This window comes from Neovison vison, chromosome 1 (genome assembly GCF_020171115.1).
Source record: "Neovison vison isolate M4711 chromosome 1, ASM_NN_V1, whole genome shotgun sequence".
NCBI classification, from domain to species: Eukaryota; Metazoa; Chordata; class Mammalia; order Carnivora; family Mustelidae; genus Neogale; species Neogale vison.
In genome coordinates, this window is record NC_058091.1 from 62,960,221 (window position 1) to 62,974,887 (window position 14,667).

Here is a 14,667-nt window from a genome sequence, read left to right on the forward strand (position 1 = left end):
GGAGTCCGCTTCTTCCTTTCCTTCTGCTACTCCCCCTGCTTCTGGTCTCTCGCTCTCTTTGTCAAATAAATAGATAAAATCTTTAAAAAGAATTAATAAAGTCGAAAGAGAATGAGACCAAACCAAAGAAGGCATCAGTACCTATACAAAAAGCCAGAGAGTTTGATATTGCTCGAAACCCTAAGGCCAGCCATGCCTGAAGTCCATCCCATCCTGGTACTTGCCGGTTAGATGATTTTGACTTGCCCATTTCTAGCTAGGTGAACTTGGGCAAGCTATTTAACATCTCTGTGTAACTCTTGCCTCATCTATAGAATGGGAGATAATATTAATACCTATCTCACAGGGTTGGATGAGGATCAGCACAGCAAATGCTCAATAAATATTAACAATGACTATGAGGTGCTGGTGAATACTACTGTTGTTTAATCTAGTTGGAACTGGGGTCTTGTCGCAACTGAAAGTGCATTGATGAGAGTTTCAGCTTCTTTAAAAATGCACTTGGAGTCCATCTTCCTTCTGCTTTTCCATGATCCCTGCCCCCATGGATTCTGAGCAGTGTTTTAGTTGGCTTGTCTGACAGCATCTTTGCTCTCCAAAATCTTCCCTAGTCACCAGAGCCAGAGTCACCTTCACAAAACATCACTTTCTTTCTTTCTTTTTTTTTTTTTTAGATTTTATTTATTTATTTGACAGAGATCACAAGTAGGCAGAGAGAGAGAGGAGGAAGCAGGCTCCCTGCTGAGCAGAGAGCCCGATGCGGGACTCGATCCCAGGACCCTGAGATCATGACCTGAGCTGAAGGCAGAGGCTTTAACCCACTGAGCCACCCAGGCACCCCACAAAACATCACTTTCATAAAGCAGTTTCCCTACTCCAATTTCTGTTCACACTCCTCTCCACGGTTTCCCAGGTTCTACCTTACTTATCCAACCTGAATCACCTCTCTCCCTAACAGTCTAGGCAATCTGGTATCTGACCTTTCACAAGAGCGAGACTTGCTAATCCGTGATCCCTTGCTTTAATTTACCTTGCCAGAGCCTTCACCCTTGTCCATCCCATCTTTCTCCTCGATGAATAATCAACTGCAATCATGCAGATCCTAACTCTTCTAGGATACCTTTTCCAACTCGAATGGTTTTCACAGATTTTACCCTCCTTGAGATTCTGTATCATTTTCGATTCTGTACCAGAGGCTTCAACAGGCTTTTATAGACATTTCTGTAGTGTTTCAGGTGGACCCAACTAATCTCATTAGAGAGTGGAATTTTTAGGTTTTGTTTCTTTTGGCATGTCCCCTAACTCAGTGGTAAGCACATAACAGACACTAAATAATTTGTTACAGGGCCCAATCATAACACATCCCTACTTTAAAAATTCTGTAGTTTTAAGGAAATTTTCCTTCAAATTATGGTAACTTTTATTGCAGTTATCTAAACTCGACGCAAAAACTTCTAAGAGGCTCATAAATCTTAAGTGACCAAATAAGGCAATCAGAAAGGTTTAACATAGTTACACATTTTTATTACATAAACATTACAATATTCCTTGTGAGAGCTGGTCTTCAGTTTTGCCTCTTGCTTTTATGGCATGTCAAATGTCTGTAGAAATTGTCTAAGAAGGATTTATGAAACACCATTGCACCCCCACCAAAAAAGCCTCAATGCCAACATTTTTCCAATCAGATTCCTGAGAAAAAAATAATGGGTTTTGTTTATTTTACAGTGTAATGCATAAATTTTCTTTCAAGGTATAAAAAAAAACAGACCTTTAAAATAAGAGTCTCCTTTTGTTTACAAAGTCCTATAAAAATACATTAAGTATGCTCATGTTTGGCCTTTGACTTAATTTTCCAGTTTACTGGAAACAAAAAATAACAATAAGCAAAGATATACAAAACCACATTAATCCTGTAGCAATATAATGTCTACATCATCATGAACACCTTGCAAAAGTAGCTCTCCTGGGTACGTAACAATCTTTCTTCGTTTTGCAGCTTTGAGAGTTCCCACCAGTGCTTCGAAGAGGTTGGCACATTTGTCGTCTCGGAAGAGGACCCCAAATTTCACACTTAACTTCCCATCAGCATCTAATTTGAGCAAATACAATGTTAGCCAATGCAAAGTCTTACCCCATATATGGCAGATTTACTTAATCAAAAAACATCTAACTCTGTGTTAACCAAGATGACAATTTTACAGTTCACACTCATAAATTCAATGCCATCTCTTGCCAGATGCAAAAGTGAAGAAATAAATGCAACGTATTTGCACACCTCCTACCCTTAGGATCATCTGGACAAAGACTAGAAGTGAACCAAAACTGACTTACAAAAAGTGAATGTGTTACAGTGTTACTACTGTGGTCCAAATTCCCTCTGTTTACATTTTGATTTTTAAAAAAAAAAAAAGATTTACTTATTTATTAGAGTGAAAGAGTGTGTGTGTCCATGTATTATGCGCATGCAAGCTCATGAGTTAGGGGAGAGGGAGAGAGAGACTCCTTCAGCAGGCTCCCCATGGAGAGCAGAGGCCAAAGAAGTGGGGCTTGATCCCAGTACCCTGAGATCATAACCTGAGCTGAAATCAAGAGTCAGACACTTAACTGACTGAGTCACCCAGGTGCTCCTACATGTTTAATTGTGGTGTTGCTGAATCAATTAAAAAAAAAAAAAAAAAAAAAACGAGAAAGTTTGGGTCAGGAGCAGCATTTCTCTAAGTGTATTCTAAACACACTCAGAGCCCCAGGGTAGGACTGGTGACCTTAAAAATGAAGATATCTGTATTTACCAGATCTCTAGATTATCCAGTTTGGAGACCAGTTCTTAATACAGATGTTAAAAATTAAGGTAAACCCTAAATGAAATGAACCATCAAGCCATGAAAAGATATGGTGGAACCTTAAATATGTATTACTAAGAGAAAGAAGGCAATCTGAAAAGGTTATATGCTGTATGATTCCAACTATAGGACATTCTGGGAAAAGCAAAACTATGAAAAAAGACAAAGCTAAATAAAAAGATCAGCGGATTTCAGGGGTTGGGGCAGGGGAAAGATGAACAGGCAGAGCACAGAGGATTTTTAGATCAGTGAGTATACTCGGTATACTATAATGATGGATACATGTCATTAAACATTTATCCAAACCCATAGAACATACAATACTAAGAGTGAACCACAAACTATGAACTGTAGTTGATGATATATACCTGTAGATGATCAATTATAACCAATGTGCAATTCTGCTGGGGGGTGTTGATAATGGGGGAGGCTATGCATGTGTGGAAATAGCAGGAATACAGGAAATCTCTGTACTTTCCTCTCAATCTTATTGTATTCTGAAACAGCTCTAAAAAAAAAGTCTTTTTTTAAAAAAATGAAATAAATGAAAGGTGGATCTTTGATTAAAAATCCATCAACTGGAAACCTGTAGATAAGAATACTACGAAACACTTCCCCGTTGTTGGTTGATTCCCTTGATCTACCTGGCTAACCTTCTGACTCCCTTCCTTCAGCACCGCTTCACATTCTCCCCTCCAATAGCTGTGCCCGCTCCCAAGGACATGGCCATCCAGTGAGCGGGACTGTTCCTTGGCCAGGGCTTCTTGAGTTCCCATGATCCCCTGCTAGAACTTCTAACCTGAGACTTAGTGTGCTCCTACTGTGCTGGGCACTGGAGGCAAGTAGAGGAAGTAGAGAATCACTTTCTAGCTTTCAAAGAAATGGCTTCAGTTCCCACAGGGAAATAAGAAATACACACATAATAAGTAAAGAAACAGGACAAAGGAGCATGTGACTGGACGTCCAGTAAGTAGCCAACACAGGACATCCTGCAGTTTGGAGAAGGGCAGGAGGACTCTGGGCTAGAACGGGAAGGGAAGACTTCCTGAAGGAGGCAGCACCGGTGCTGGCTTTGAAAGGGAGTGAAACATGGAGCTTTTCATTTTTAAAAAAAGATTTATTTTAATTTGAGAGAGAGAGTTGGGGGGGTGCATAGGGAGAGAATCTTCAAGCAGACTCCCTGCTGAGTAAGGAGGCAGAAATGGGGCTTGATCTCACGAGCCATGAGATCATGACCTGAGCGGAAACCAAGAGCGATGCTCAAGAGACTGAGCCACCCAGACACTCCCAGGTTATATTTTTTAAAGGCAGAAAAGGCAGAAACCTGGATGTCATCTTGGGAGTTCTGCCCACTCACTCCTCAATCTTATAAGTGATTCCATTTCCTTTGTATCTTCTGTTGCTCTAGCCTCTTCTCCATGGACGATTAATTTCTTGGTTCAGGCCAGAATTGATTCTCATGCAGATAACTGCAAGACTTCCTCTCCACCCTCCCTTTCTGCATTTTTGTCCCCAGCACACCCTCCATATTGGTGCAGAATACAATCTGTGAAAGAAACCTTTAAGATGCAAATCTGTTTGATGTTCTTTTTTTTTTATAAACTCTACCCCCACGGTGGGGCTTGAACTCACAACCCTGAGATCAAGAGTCACACACTCCACACACTAAGCCAGCCAGGTACCCCTAATGGATACTCTCCTACTCTAATCTTTCAGGGGCTCCCTACCACCTTCAAATGCCTTTGGCGTTCCAGATAAGACCCTTCATCCTTGACCCTTGCACTCTTTCTTGCCTGGTCTCCTGACATATTGCTCTATGCACCTCTTGATCCAATCAAAAATCAATGACTTGCTAGTACCCAAGGTGACATGACAGATCCTGCCCTGGCAGTTTTGCCCATGTGGAGCCCTCTGCCCAGCATCCCAGAGCCCTTTCTCCAGCTAGGTCTTTTTCTTCAAGAATGGGCTCAAATGTCACTTCTTTTGAGGGGTACTCTGTGATTCCCTCAGTCGTGTCAGTAACTTCTTATACGACTAAGCATATATCAAAGCACTCACCAGCAATTATAGTAATAAAAGCTAATATGTATTGATATGTATAGAGTCCTTGCTCTGCTCCTAGAACTGGTCAATGCATTTTATAGTAATTAAAACTCCCTTACTCCTGATTTCATGGAAGGCAAGGAAATTCATTGCAGGAAGCACCATTATTTCATGTTCCACTTAAACTGCCAATTTAACTACAGCACAACATGGATTATAAGATGCATTCTTATTTTAGAGATGTTAAAGTTTGGGGTAAAAAGTGTCTTTGAATCATTGAACTAGAATATTATTAGCCAAATAAGGAAACCAAGGCATAAAAATGGTTACTGATATGCCCAAGGTCACACGGTAAGTGGTAGGGGAACTGGGATTCATTCCCAGAGAATCTGACTCCAGAGCCCATGCTCCTAACCAGTTCCCCATACGTGCTTCCAGCTCATTTGTCTGTCTTCCCGCTACCTAGAGAGGCCCACAGGGGCTGAGATGGAATTTTGTTTATTTTCACATGGCCAGCACTTGAGCACAAAGACAGCACTCAAGAAATATTTGTTCAATGAAAGAATTTAAATCTCCAAATAATCTTTGTCCACTTAACGTTTTTCCACTGGATGAAAAATGAAAGACTTTAAAGAATTTCATTTTAAAAGAAATAGATAAATAGGTTAACTAACTAGAATTAAAGTAAAAATCTGGAGAAAAAGAAAAATAGATAAAACTAAATTTATCCATTTCCAGCTTCACCTAATACATTATATTTAGATTAGTCTAAAAATGATTCTCCTAAATGCTAATTTAGTCAAAATTATCCCAGACACAACTTACATAAATAACCATAACCTGTCCAGAGATAACTTATCTCCATAGATGCTTTCCAGCTCAAGAAGTCATTCATTTCCAGGAACAGGTAAATAAGGGAGGCTTAGGGAAGCTGCAAAGTTCAAAACATTTCATCCTTACAGAAATGTGATAATTACCGTGTAGTCTTCTAGTTTGTAAAGCTGCTAATTTTAAATGCAGGTTCAGTCTGCCCTACTAAAATAACTGTTCTAGGGTAAAGGTCAGAATTTTAAATGCAATTAAGCTGACCAATAAACACTTGGCTAACATGGAGACAGATCTAGGAGAGAAGAAAATCCTACAAATCACTCAAAAATATATCCATAATATCTTTAATAATCTAAACACTAGTACTACTCCCAAGAGCAACATGACCTCACAGAGGTAGAAAGCTGGAAAAGTAGAAATGAGGAACACAGGTTTCTTTCACTATTGAAAATAAGTTTCACAGGGCACTTGGGTGGCCCAGTCAGTAGGGTGTCTGCCTCTGGCTCAGGTCATGATCCCAGGGTCCAGGGATCGAGTCCTGCATCAGGCTCTCTGCTCAGTGGGGAGTCTGCTTCTCCCTCTCCCTCTCCCTATCTCTCTACCTCTCCCTGCTGTGCGCGTGCTCTCCCTCTTTCTCTCTCTCTCTCTTTCAAATACATAAAATCTTAAAAAAAAAAAAAAAAAAAAAGAAGAAGAAAAGAAGATTTGCAATAACAATGGAGAATTAGTACAGAGGACATTTGATACTAATTGTTCAATGGAATTTTCCAAGTTGGTCTTCTTTCAAGTGATTTGTGATTCAAAAGCAGACTGAGTTATAAGTGAGAAAATTCACAAGCTATAATGAAAAAACAACTCTAACGAGGTACTTTTTAAAGCTGTTTTTCACTTAAAATGACATAATTTTATTTAATTTTTATATGATGTAATTTTAAAACTTTGAGTTCCATTATCTTAGTTGTTGCTGAATATGTTTATTGCTCTTACAATTTTCAGAATTTTCCTGCACTCCAGTATATCTTATCTGATATGCACAAATACCTAAAGCTACAAACATAATAGTTACTTTAATTACAACTTAGAAAAGGACACTAATACTGCCAATTTCACATGGCACTAATTTCAAGGTAGCTGCTTCTATGTTGCTGAAGAAAAAGCTGATTAAAAAAAAAATGTAGAATGAAACTGGACCAGTTTCTTACAACATGCCTAAAATAAATTCAAAATGGATGAAAGACCTAAATATGAGACAGGAAACCATCAAAATCCTAGAGGAGAACACAGGCAATATACTTCTTGACTTCGGCCATACAAGTTCTTACTGTGTGCCTGTCAGTTGAGTGTCTGACTCTTGATTTTGTTGTAGGTCATGATCTCAGGGTCATGGGTCAAGTCTGAATCCAGCTCTGTGCTCAGTGGGAAGTTGGCTTGAGATTTTCTCCCTCTTCTTCTTCTTCTGCCCCGCCCCCAGCTTATAAACTCTCTCTCTCCCCTCTCTCTAAAATAAATCAGAGACACCTGGGTGGCTCAGTCAGTTAAGCACCTGCCTTTAGCTCAGGTCATGATCCCAGGGTCCTGGAACTGAGTGGAGAGCCTGCTTCTCCCCTTCCTCTGCCTGCTGCTCTGCCTATTTGTGCACGCTCTCTCGCTCTCTCTCTCTCTCTGTCAAATAAATAAATAAAGTCTTTAAAAAAACTTTTAAAAAAAACTATGTAAAGGGTTCTTTTAGTTACATGTACATAAATACCTGGTTATACAAAACTCAAGAATTTGGAGAAAATAAAGACAATTTAGTATAATCTGTATCTGAGTCCCTAGTAATTTGGAAGTTTGTAAGACAGTGGCAAGATAAAGCAGAAAATAAACATTTGCCTTTGGTGCAGGTCATGATTCCAAAGTCCTGGGATCAAGCCCTATGTTGGGCTCCCTGCACAGCAGAGAGCCTGCTTCTTCCTTTCCCTTTGCCTGCCATTCTGTCTACTTGTGCTTTTTTTCCATCTCTCTTCCAAATAAAGAAACAAATAATCTAAAAAAAATAGAAAATAAAAAAAGATAGAGCAAAAAAAAATAAATTTTAATAATGTGACATAAAAATTTGAACACGAGGGGTGCCTGGGTGGCTCATTGGGTTAAGCCTCTGCCTTTAGCTCAGGTCATGATCTCAGGGTCCTGGGATAGAGTCCCACATCGGGCTTTCTGCTCAGCGGGGAGTCTGCTTCCCTTCCTCTCTCTCTGCCTGCCTCTCTGCCTACTTGTGATCTGTCCGTCAAATAAATAAATAAAATCTTAAAAAAAAAAAAAATTGAACACGATTCAATTGCCAGATTTCAATGCAGCCAGACTAAAGAAGCATAGCAATTTTCTTTCCATTCAAGGGTTGATGGAATATCTCAACCATTCCTTGCATCAGAATCACAATACCCCAAAGGCTTTGTCTCCAGAAATCACTCCCCAGCTGAGGGCAGAGCTGCCGTAACTATGTCATGAGGTCCTGGGTGACTTCTTCATAGGCTTCTACCAAAAAATCTGTTCCTACCTGCTCTGAGATAAACTCAGAATACTGCGGCTGTGTTAGAATACTTACTTTTTGAACCCAGACGATGAATTTCCTCCACTAAGAGGTTAATTTCGTGATCCACATTCATTGCAGCCTGAGAGAGAACAAAATGCTATATTATTACCATTTCTTTATCCCATTAAGCACATCTTGCTAAATTCAAGGGCCATTTCTTTCTTTCTTTTTTCTTTTTCTTAAGATTTTATTTATTTATTTGACAGAGAGACAGAGTGAGAGAGAACAAGCAGGGGGAGAGGCAGAGGGAGAGGGAGAAGCAGGCTCCCTGAGCAGGGAGCTGACACAGGGCTCGATCCCAGGACCCTGAAATCATGACCTGAGCCAAAGGCAACCACTTAACCAATTGAGCCACCCACGTACCCCTCCTTCCCCCCGCCATGTTGCATTTGTCATTGTTAATTTACCACATCCCTCTTCCTAAAAATACTTGTGTGATGTACAGGACACCAGAACACCTCCATTTCCCTTCTGTCTTTATAATTGCCCCTTTGTGCTGACCCTACTCTTATTCTACACAGGATACTGAGGAGAAGGCAGCACCCACTACTAACCTCTGAGCCCATCCTCAGGATGCTCTGCTCTGCACCCAAAACTCACTGTCCAGAAGCAGAGAAAGACCTAGAATGAATAATGGCAATGTGACAGCATTCTCTAAGTGGTGGGTCCAAGGCGTTATGGGAGCATAAAGGAGGAAGCCACTGAAGATTTTGTAGAGGTCAAGTGGACAAGTAGACAGTTGGAGACAAGTGGACAGGTAGAGTTGGCAAAGAGTGCTCTATGAGTGGGGAAGAGTGCATGCAAAAGCACAAAAGCAAAGGAGAAAAATCACAGCACACCTGAGGCAACTAGCTAGAAGCTGGAGTACCAAGAGAAAGGAACACACTTCCAACCTTCCCAGAGCCTGCGGTCTGGTGGGGAAAGAAGACCAATACAGGGCAACCTGAATTCTGTCAGGTTAGCACCATGATGCCCATGGGTCACACGGAGGGCAGGGCATCCTTCCCTGGGCAGTGCCCAGGACAGCCTGACTGCAGTGGAGAGAGCTAGGGGTAAGGACCAGTCATCTCCAATGGGGAAGAGTCCAGGACTAACAGGAGCTATGAGACCTACCTTGGTTCTCTAGGTCCTCTCCAGCCTGGGTTCCGCACACTGTTGTAGCCTCTTCCACCCTACCCCCTTGAGCTCGGAGCTGCAGCTCCATGGACTTTCTTTTTGTTCCTCAAACACCCCGGGCTCTCCCACCCCCAACCTTCACACATCCTGAGTTTTTGACCCAGGTTAGTGCTATTCCTCTTTCTTGCAGCTAACTCCCACACATCCAGTTCCAACTTAGATGCGACTTCCTCCAGGAAGCCTGCCCTGAAACCCTGGGGGTGGAGCCCTCCCTCATACCACTGTGCACTCTCTCCATTGCACTTGGCTGGAACTACCAGTTTCTCGGTTTTCACCATGAGATGGTAAAGACCTTTGACGCAGGAATCTGACTATAATGTTCACTGCTGGGTGACATCTGGCACCAAGAGCACAGGCTCAATAAATACTGGTTTCAGGGACACCTGGGTGGCTCAGTGGATTAAAGCCTCTGCCTTCTGCTCAGATCATGATCCCAGACTCCTGGGATCAAGCCCCACATCCTTCTGCTCAGTGGGGAGCCTGCTTCTCTCCCCCCACCCCCCCACCCCCCATCCCCCGCCTCTGCCAGCCTCTCTGCCTACTTGTGATCTCTCTCTGTCAAATAAATAAATCTTTTAAAAAAAATACTGGTTTCAAGCTGAAAGGACAAGAGCATGGAGGGGGATGAAACTCTGTCTGTGGAAACTGTCACCACAGAGTTGCTGATTTGGAGCAAGAGTGTTCAGAGACAGAAAAGGGAGGTAAAGGGGCATGGCAAACACCTACAGAAAGGAAGGGGGAGCAAGAAATAGGGAAAGAGCAGGTGGATGTGGAGGAGAGAACGCCAACCATGCAGGGTCAAAGAAGTAAAGGCGGTAGAGAGTTTCCTTATAAAGGCAGTAACTCAGGGAAAATGGAACAGGAGAGTCAGAAAGTATGAGCGACTGACAGAAGAACATGCATCAATTCGGGTCTGTTTCCCAAACAAATAAGGGACTAAAAAAGTGGGGTTGTATGAATTGTTTACTTTGGAGTGATGATTTGGAAGAAACAATTGTATCCAGACAGATTGTAACTAACTCCAAGTAACCTTGAAAAAGAAGAATGAAATCCAAGTTTAAGTGATACTGACCGGTACCCCAGGTTTTCCATCAGTTCCTAATTGAAAGCACCCTTACTATCTGCTATGTTATTTGTGCAAATATTATAATTTAAGAAGTGTTTATTATGGCAATAGCTCTTTCTGCTCATGGGTCCTATTTCCGTGCTTTAATAAAACTACCTTTTCCACAAAAAAAAAAAATCTTTATTACAGTAAGATGCAAAATCTTGGGTCAATGCATCTACATAAAATTCAGTATCAAAAATTAGTTTCCAAATATTGAGAGCTTTGTGTTGGTCAAATTACATCCATAACATTATATTCAATTTGAGATAATTTGAGAGATGCTAAAAAGTTAAAATACAATCAGAAGGCACAACAGAAAGATAAGCCATGAAAATAATAGTAGAAAAAAAACCCTATAGATGTTAGGGTGATGGACAGGTGACATTTTTACTTACCTAGCTCCATTCCCCACTCTGGCTCAAGAAGTCTAATTTTTGTTTGGATCCAGTCTTTTCCTTCCTGTTCTAAACCAATGGATTTCAGTAGAGTCTCTCCCTAAATTCCAGGAGTAGGTCAGAGCCAGAATAATTGATTTGGGGCACAAGGTCTGTGATCCCATCCTAAACAATGAGCTTCAACCCTCAGACTTTGCCAGATCAGTAAAACAACATTTTCCTATTAGGTTCTAAGATGTCAGTTTAGAGTCCCTAATGTAAACTATGACCATGTGAAAAGAGGTCATTCATTTCAGGAATGAAGTTAACACTAAGAAAAGCCCAGCCATGATACAATGATTGTGTCTGTATATGACCCTGGCCTTTCCGGTTGCATGAACCAATCAGTCTTTTCTGGCTTTGCTTGTGCTGGTTTGATTGAGTTTCTGTTACCTGTACTCTAAGGAATCTTGAGCCATAAAGTCAGTCTAGAGAGGACCTGCAACTATTTTCTTTAAATTAAAGCTTCTTTTATGTATTTATGTGATAGCATTGTTTCATGCTGCTGTATCGGGTAGGATAGATAGATGTAATAGACAGATTTGGGAGCCATATAAGAAAGGAATTTCCTAACAATCAAAACTTTCTAGGAATGAATAAAGTTTGTACCTGTTACTGACAATACTGATGGAAGTAGTATAGATCTGTGAGGGTCAGTGAAGAAATTAGCCTAAACGGAAAGGAGAATGAAATGTCCAAGGGGATTATGGTCCTCTCCAATTCTCAGGTTTTCTGTTTTCCTCCAACTCTGAACATTTATCTCTTTAAAACTGCCCCCACCAAAATCAGCAGCACACTTCAGACCTAGCTCTCCTTTAATAATGACACTCAAAGAGGAAACGCCACTATTAAGTAGTGTGAAAACCTGCATAATATTAAGCAGATATAGGCAGATCTAATTTAAAGAAAGAAGGCAACCAGCATCTTTATAATCAGCTACACACAAGACTGCTTACCTATGTTAATTCATGTAATCCTAAGAAACCTTGCAAAGTATGCATTATTTAAACACATTTTACAGGGGGTGCTGGGTGGCTCAGTTGGTTAAGCATCTGCCTTCAGCTTGGGTCATGATTCCGAGATCCTGGGATTGAGTCCCACATCAGGCTCCCTGCTCAGCAAAGAGTCTGCTTCTCTCTCAGCTCCCCTACCTCTGCGCCGGCACCCACTCCCACCTGTGCTCTCTCAAATGTATAAATAAAAATCTAAAAAGGGAGGGGTCACCTGGGTGCCTCATTCAGTTAAGCATCTGCCCTCAGCTCAGGTCATGATCCCAGGGTCCTGGCATGAAGCCCCTGGCATCTTCTCCCTCTCCCTCTGCTGCTCCCCTCACTTATGCTCTCCCTCTCTGCCAAATAAATAAATAAAATATTTAAAATAAAATATTTTAAAACACCCATTTTATGGATAATGAAACTGGGTCAGAGAACTCCTCACAATTAAATGCTGTTTTTACATCATTCTATTTTTTTCTTTTCCTCTTCCTCATCTTCTTCCCAGTCATTATGCAAAGTATGCTAAATATAATAGTGAGTTGTGGGACGCTTGGGTGGCGCAGTTGGTTGGACGACTGCCTCCGGCTCAGGGCGTGATCCTGGAGTCCCGGGATGGAGTCCCACATCGGGCTCCCAGCTCCATGGGGAGTCTGCTTCGCTCTCTGACCTTCTCCTCGCTCATTCTCTCTCTCACTGTCTCTCTCTCTCAAATAAATAAAATAAAATCTTTAAAAAAAAAATAGTGAGTTGTGTTTGTATGGAATATTACATGCTAAGTACACACCAAGGCAGAACAGTTACAAAGCAAGAAAGGCTCCCAGCCCAGACCCATGCAAGTAGGAAAACAATAGACTTAGGAACTACTGCTAGCACACATAATTTGGCATGATTTATTTATTCATTTTATTATTTAGAGGGGACAAAGCGGGGCAATACTCATTGTTGTTACACAATCCTTAAGGCCCATGACACTGTATAAAATACAGAAGGCTGGGACCAGAATAAGCAGCAAGATGAAGAACAATGAAAAGAGGCCATCCGCAGAGCAAGTCTAAGGGGAAGAAAGGTTTTCAGTGGGAGCTCAAGGCAAGGCAGTGGCAAATGCTGGTCGGGTCTTCTAACTGTGTCAGGATCTAATTAGGCATTGTGCGTGGGAATCACAAAGAAAGCGGAATGTCAGGGAATTGGGCCATATCCCGAAATGCTCCACCATCAATACACACTTAAGAATATATTTCAGGGCCTTTTTATAGTTTTTGTTTTGTTTTGCTTAAGTTTAGAGGCGATACATGGAGATTTTTGAACGTTCGAGGAATAAAGCCTGCTGGAGTGGGGACGCCTGGGAATCAGCAGCCTGCGCCGCACCCACGCCCTGGGGCTGGCCACGTTTCTCAGATGTCCTTGCAATCTCTGACTAGCAGCTGGTGTGGGTCAAGGGATGACTTGGGTTCCTTCCTGCCTGCCCGCTGGCGCGCACACGCTCCATATTTGGTCATCCCTGCTCCAAGTTTGGGAGCTGGCCCGGAAGGGGTCCCAAGCTCCTGCCCCTTGCAGGTCACCACATGGTCACCACCCGCACCAGTGCAGGGTTAGGGAGCGCAGGACTGGGGGCACCGAGGCCGCATGGCGGGCTCCGGGGCTGCCCCCGAAGGAAGGGCCGCATCCCGGAAGCCTTTGTCTCCGCGGGTCCCGCGCCAGCGCCGCCCGCCCGCGCTCCCCGGTGGCCGGTGCGCCCCGGCGAGCCGCGAAAGCCAGCACCCCAACCGGGAGACGGAAATGGACTGATCCCGGGACTGATCCCGGGGCTCCCCCTACCCTCCACCCCCACGATCTGGAGCGTAGGGTGCCGCACCCCACCGCCCGCGCCGCAGGCTCCCCGGTGCGGGGGCCACCGCAGTCTCCCGGGGAAGCCTCGCCCCTCGCGCCGAGCCCTTCCCCGCCGGGCAGTGCAGAACGCGCCCCCGCGCCCCCTGCAAGTGCAAAGCTGCCGAGCCGCACCGCAGCGGAAACCTTCGCCTTGCCGCCGGCTTCCAGGTCGCCCCGGGCCGGCACAATGTCACGTGAGCCGATGCGGAAGTCGGCGGGAGACGCGGGGGCGTGAGGGCGCGCCCACCTGGCCCCAAGCGCGGGGTCTCAGCCCAATTCCAGTTGCAATCTCCACGCGCCTCGGCCCCTCCCGGCCCCATCTCCCCACCCGCAGCCCCCGATCGCCCGTCCGCCTGCCCTCCACCGCACACCTCCGTCCGTCCTTTACACCTGCCTGTCACCTTCCCGAGAGACCCACTCACCTATCCGCCTCTTTCTCTTTTCCTCGGGAAAGCTGGGGCAGCGGCGGTCCGGACCCGGTTATCTTCTTCAACACACCGAGGAGGAAGAGGCTGAGGAAGGAAGTGACTGAGGCAGAAAAGAAAGGCTGGTGTGGAGGAGGGGGGGTGGGAGGTAAGAGTTTAAGCGCTCGAGGAAGGGGCCGCCCACACTCCCAGGGACAAGCCTATGAGGAGGAAACTCAGCGGAGGAGACGCCCGGGAAGCGGGCCGACTCCAGGCAGGTGGCAGGACGCCCGAGGCTTCTAGGAATAGGACTCCAACTTCGATAACTGCCACCTTTCCCCTGCGCCACTCGGTGCCGATGATCCCCAACCCCCGCCTCTGATCCTGGCCATAGATTTCCT

The 14,667-nt window shown here is 43.8% G+C and overlaps 1 protein-coding gene across 3 annotated transcripts; it reads right to left on the bottom strand.

The window, feature by feature from the left end:
• Window positions 1-1,502: 1,502 nt before the first annotated feature.
• ABRACL (ABRA C-terminal like) lies at window positions 1,503-14,466 on the bottom strand. 3 transcript variants are annotated; one of them, XM_044247775.1, is made up of 4 exons: window positions 8,838-8,914; window positions 8,296-8,362; window positions 1,946-2,089; window positions 1,503-1,689 (listed from the first exon to the last, which is right to left on the bottom strand). In XM_044247775.1, exons 1-4 carry the CDS (start codon window positions 8,847-8,849, stop codon window positions 1,682-1,684), a joined length of 231 nt encoding a protein of 76 aa, XP_044103710.1. In that variant the 5' UTR covers window positions 8,850-8,914; the 3' UTR covers window positions 1,503-1,681. The 3 variants fall into 3 exon arrangements, with proteins under 3 accessions (XP_044103710.1, XP_044103702.1, XP_044103692.1); XM_044247767.1 differs by lacking the exon at window positions 8,838-8,914 and adding an exon at window positions 14,285-14,466 and having other exon boundaries at window positions 1,503-2,089; XM_044247757.1 differs by having other exon boundaries at window positions 1,503-2,089; window positions 8,838-8,912.
• Window positions 14,467-14,667: the final 201 nt, after the last annotated feature.